General features: G+C 41.9%; 1 protein-coding gene across 1 annotated transcript; it reads left to right on the top strand.

The window, feature by feature from the left end:
* The first annotated feature begins 1220 nt into the window (after positions 1 to 1220).
* LOC142140792 (E3 ubiquitin/ISG15 ligase TRIM25-like) lies at positions 1221 to 4233 on the top strand. The gene has a single exon (XM_075198697.1). The coding sequence runs from the start codon at positions 1241 to 1243 to the stop codon at positions 3029 to 3031; it is 1791 nt and encodes a 596-aa protein (XP_075054798.1). The 5' UTR covers positions 1221 to 1240; the 3' UTR covers positions 3032 to 4233.
* The last annotated feature ends 606 nt before the right edge of the window (positions 4234 to 4839 follow it).

Raw genomic sequence — 4839 nt, 5'->3', positions numbered from 1 at the left:
AATGCTCTACAGAATGAATGGGCACAAATTCCCCCAAAAACATTCCAACATCTTGTGGAAAGCCTTCCAAGAAGAGTGGAAGCTGTTATCACTGCAAAATGGGGACCAACTCCATATCAAAGTATATGTATTTGAATACAATGTCATTACAGTCTCTGTTGGTGTAACTGTCAAGCGTCTGAATACTTTTGTCCATAGTGTGTGTGTGTGTGCGTATATATCTATATATATATATATATATATATATATATATATATCTCAATAGAGCCCCCCAAAGCCTTAATCCAGCAACTTGCAGTGTAAAGGAACGGGCATGGTATATGGAACCAGTGTTACAACCCCTTATTCTAATCCATACCCGGTCTGCACTTTTTAGTTCTGTTGTTATCAGGAAGTATCAGTGGTAGTACTGTGACATCTCCTTGGAAAAGCAGTTCAGGGGTTAAATTCCACATCCACAGTGAACACTCAGGAGTTTAGTGAATTAAGTTACCATTGTTATTTCTGTTTACTCCCTATTGTCCACTAGTGAGCTCTACAGACAGCCAGGAGCCGGACCCAGCAGGGGTCACATGAGGGAAGACTCCTGGGGAGGTAGGGGAGGGGGCAGGATAGTATGAGAAGCCCACCAATCGAGACCTTTTGCAACTCCCCTGGGCAGGCAGTTCCCAAGGTGGGCTTAAGAGGTGATAAAAGAGTCTACCCTGGGAACTGAGAGAGTGTGACAGACTTTGGCCAAGAGGTGATGCTCTGCCAGAGATTCGCTGTGGAACATATCTCACTGAATTTATTTGAACTGATTTCCTCACTTATTGGACCTGCTATCGTTAAGAGGGCTGTGCTGTATTTAATCCTGTTCTGCAGAATAAATCATCATTCTATTCATTTGAGTGATTTGGGAAATAGAGACATGTGAACTGTGACTGGAATCAACTCCACAATATCATCACACTACAAAGGCCAGCAATAAAATTCTTACAACTGGGCATAAAACAGCATATCATTGACTTAATAAAAACAGTACAGCTTAATGCCGTCTAGGTAACTGGCACATAGTTGGTTAAATGACCTTTATTAATTCCAAAATAAACACATTTCTGCATGATGTTGCTTTATGTATTAGCTGTGTCCTTTAATATAACTGAGTTTGTAGATATAATCTGTGACCAGTTTAGCCACACCCTGTGTGGTTTCTGACTTTCAGAGACTTTCACTTTCATTTCTCTCTCTGCTGTTAGCGATGGCGTCTGCTGATCTGAGAAAGGAGCTGGACTGTTCTATCTGCCTGAACATTTATACAGATCCTGTAACACTGAGGTGTGGACACAACTTCTGCCGGGTCTGTATTGATCGTGTGCTGGATACACAGGAGGGGTCTGGAGTTTATACCTGTCCTGAATGCAGAGCAGAGTGTCAGGAGCGGCCTGTACTGATAGGAAACATAACTCTGTGTAACATAGTGGGGAGTTTCCTGTCTACTCAGCCAGATAACGAGGAGACTGGGATCTTCTGCACTTACTGTGTGGACTCTCCTGTACCTGCCGCTAAATCCTGTCTGATGTGTGAGGCTTCTCTGTGTGATAAACACCTGAGAGTACACAGCAAGTCAGCAGAACACGTCTTATATGATCCCACCACTTCCCTGGGGAACAGGAAATGCTCCGTCCATAAGAAGATACTGGAGTATTACTGCACTGAGGACGCTGCCTGTATCTGTGTGTCCTGCAGTTTGGCCGGAGAACACCGGGGACACCAAGTGGATATGCTGGATGTGGCCTCTGAGAAGAAGAAGGAGAAACTGAGAAATGTTCTGCAGAAACTGACCACAAAGAGAGCGGATACTGAGATAAGAGTCCAGAGTCTGCAGGAGCGCAGGAGAGAAGAACAGGAAAAAGCAGCTGGTGTAAAAGAGAGAGTCACTGCCCTGTTTAGAGACATCAGGAGACAGCTGAAAGACCTAGAGAAGAGAGTCCTGAGTGAGATCTCCAGGCAGGTAGAGTGTGCTTCACTCCCAGTATCTGATCTGATCCAGCAGCTGGAAATAAAGAAGGAAGAGCTGTCCAGGAAGATGCGTCACATTGAGGAGCTGTGTAACAAGTCTGATCCATTGACTGTCTTACAGGAAGCAGACACAGGTGACTTGTGTGATACTGAGGACAGAGAGAGACATGATGACCAGGTCCATGGTGTAGGGGATCTGGATGTGGGTCTCATCTCAGAGACATTACATACATTATATGATATAACAACAGATATAAAGAAAGGGATCTACATGCAGGAATCTACAGACATATCACTGGGTGTGAGCACAGCCGGTAATACAGAATCTGATGTAATAACTGGTATAACGAGAGGGAACTATGTTCCAGAACCTGCAGACAAAGTACTGGATGTAAACACATCTGGTAACACAGAATCTGATATAATAACTGGTAAAATTATAGGGCTCTATGTGCATAATTCTACAGACATATTAATGGATGTAAACACAGCTGGTACTCATATATATCTAGATAGAAATATTTCAGTTAGCTGGTCAGATAATAATCAAAATCGTCCAGAAACACCAGAGAGATTTCAGCATTATAATCAGGTTTTAAGCATCAGGATATTTTCTTCAGGGCGACATTACTGTCATGTGAACTTGAATTATTCAAAGTGGTGGAGTGTAGGGATGTGTTATCCCAGTATAGACAGGAGAGGAGGTCAGTCATACATTGGTTATAATAACAAGTCCTGGGCTTTGTGTCAGGGGCTGTACAATAAGTACTCACTGATACATGACAGTAAAGAGATCAGGTTACCTGACAATATTCCCTGTAATGCAGTGGGGATATATCTGGATTATGAGGCTGGACAGCTGTCATTTTATGCTGTGCATCAGGCACATACACACCATGGAACACAGACAAATTTTTATAGACACTTACACACCTTCACCGCCACCTTCACTGAGCCCCTTCATGCTGCATTATGTGCAGGGAAAGAATGTTCTAAAATATTTGGGAATGTCAGGAGCTGGGAGAAATGATCATAAGAAATCCGCACTGAGACTGGTGACATCACATTGAGGATTATCTGATTGGTGAAAGGTTTAGCCAATAGAATGATGTAGTGGGTGGAGCTACACCTGACCCCCTCCTGTGTTGTGTAACCAGATGTCCAGTGTGTCTGGATTTGTTCTCTTGTTGGTGTGTTAGAAACTTTCAATACAAATATATAATTATAAATGTATGTGGGATTTCTCCATCTATGATTCACTGATAGTTGTGATTGACTGCAGTAACTGTCTGTCAACCAGTGTATAGCCTATTAGTATAGTCCATACTTGCCAACTCCCGAAAACCGGGTAGGTCTCCCGGACTCCCGAGAGAGCAGGCAAGTCTCCCACATCCTGCAATTTGCTAGCCAAAATGACGCGATTTGTGGTGAATTTAGTCATTTTGGCCCAGCCCCCCGCAACAAAAATGATGTTTCCGTCGTGGGAGCGGGACCAAAATGATGCGATTGACCGTGCCCCGCCCCCTCCCATCCTCCAGCTATGCCCCCTGTCTGGGATCTCCCGGACTTCACTATTTAAAAGTTGGCAAGTATGGTATAGTCAGTATATACAAGGGGTGAATGGGATGTTGTTTCTGTAAAGCTTCTCCTATTGTAGTCTCTTAAGTAATACAAGATGAGCTGGTTGTAACACAATACAAATTATTTCCTTCTGAATCCTATGTCTTTAATAATATGTGATAATAGATATCTCTATAGTTAATTAATATAGCCCAAATGTTTAGTGTCCCAATAGGGTTTTATTGCATAGAGTCCAGATGACAGTCTTGTACTAACTCCAATATAATTGGTTACTCACAATAACCCTTCTATATTAAAACATGGTCTATTCATCTGTGTCCTATTGCAACACTCAGAAAATATCACTTAAGTTCTACCACGTGTCCACAAGAGGGAGCTCTAAAGGAAACTATTAAATGCAATTGTATTGTATGTAGATTTTACTGAAGTCCAGAAATCCATGGCTGTTAGTTTAGACTCCATTTAATAATGCCCAGAAACTAAGATTACCTCGGTTCAGCATAGGGAGCATCGGGCTGACGGTGAGAAGAATGAAAAAACGGGCCGCTGTTTATAAGATTGTGTTATCATCATATGGATGTAATTTTTTGAAAAATATGGATGTGATATCAAAGTCACTTTATTAATTATTAATAAACTGTTTACTTTTTAGCATCGTGTTGATCTGACTAGTCTCTGCGCTGTCTATTGCTATTTATTTTTGTTCACTAATTAAGGCTACACAGCCTTGACAGCAGCGTCACTTACCAGAATTTGATAAGTGCACTTACACATTTGTTTACATTGTTATTGTTATTGGGTATCTTTCTAATAAATGAGCTATTCTAAAAATGAAACCCATACGGTGCGCCAGTGATTTGGTTTAGATTAGAGAGTTTCTTAAGATGAGCTGGTTGGACTACAACTCCCAGCCTGCCTCATTGCTTAGCTTTATTAACAGAATCACAAAGTATAATTATTGTCTTCTCTATGATACCAGTGCTTGTTATACAGTGTTTCCTCTTTTTTAACACCACTCTCTCTTACCACCAAGTTCTTTCTCCACATAAGAGTGCTTTACAATGTATTAATATATTAATGACGTTATAAATCATCATGATAATTGAATGTAAACCATACTTACCAACTTTTGCCAAGTGTTTTCCGGGAGATCGGCGTCACTGGAGGGCGGGAGGGGGCGGGGCACGGCAAACGCGTCATTATGGCTCCGCCCCCTATAACAGAAATGCTGTTTTGTCACGGGGTGGGCGGTGCCAA

The sequence above is a fragment of the Mixophyes fleayi genome, chromosome 2 (genome assembly GCF_038048845.1).
Source record: "Mixophyes fleayi isolate aMixFle1 chromosome 2, aMixFle1.hap1, whole genome shotgun sequence".
In the NCBI taxonomy this organism is placed as follows: Eukaryota; Metazoa; Chordata; class Amphibia; order Anura; family Limnodynastidae; genus Mixophyes; species Mixophyes fleayi.
Note: the sequence above shows the minus strand (reverse complement) of the source record. Positions and strands in the feature narration are given on the sequence as shown.

Coding starts and splice junctions, on each gene's coding strand:
- LOC142140792 (XM_075198697.1), top strand. CDS start 1,241: ATGGCGTCTGCTGATCTGAGAAAGGAGCTGGACTGTTCTATCTGCCTG.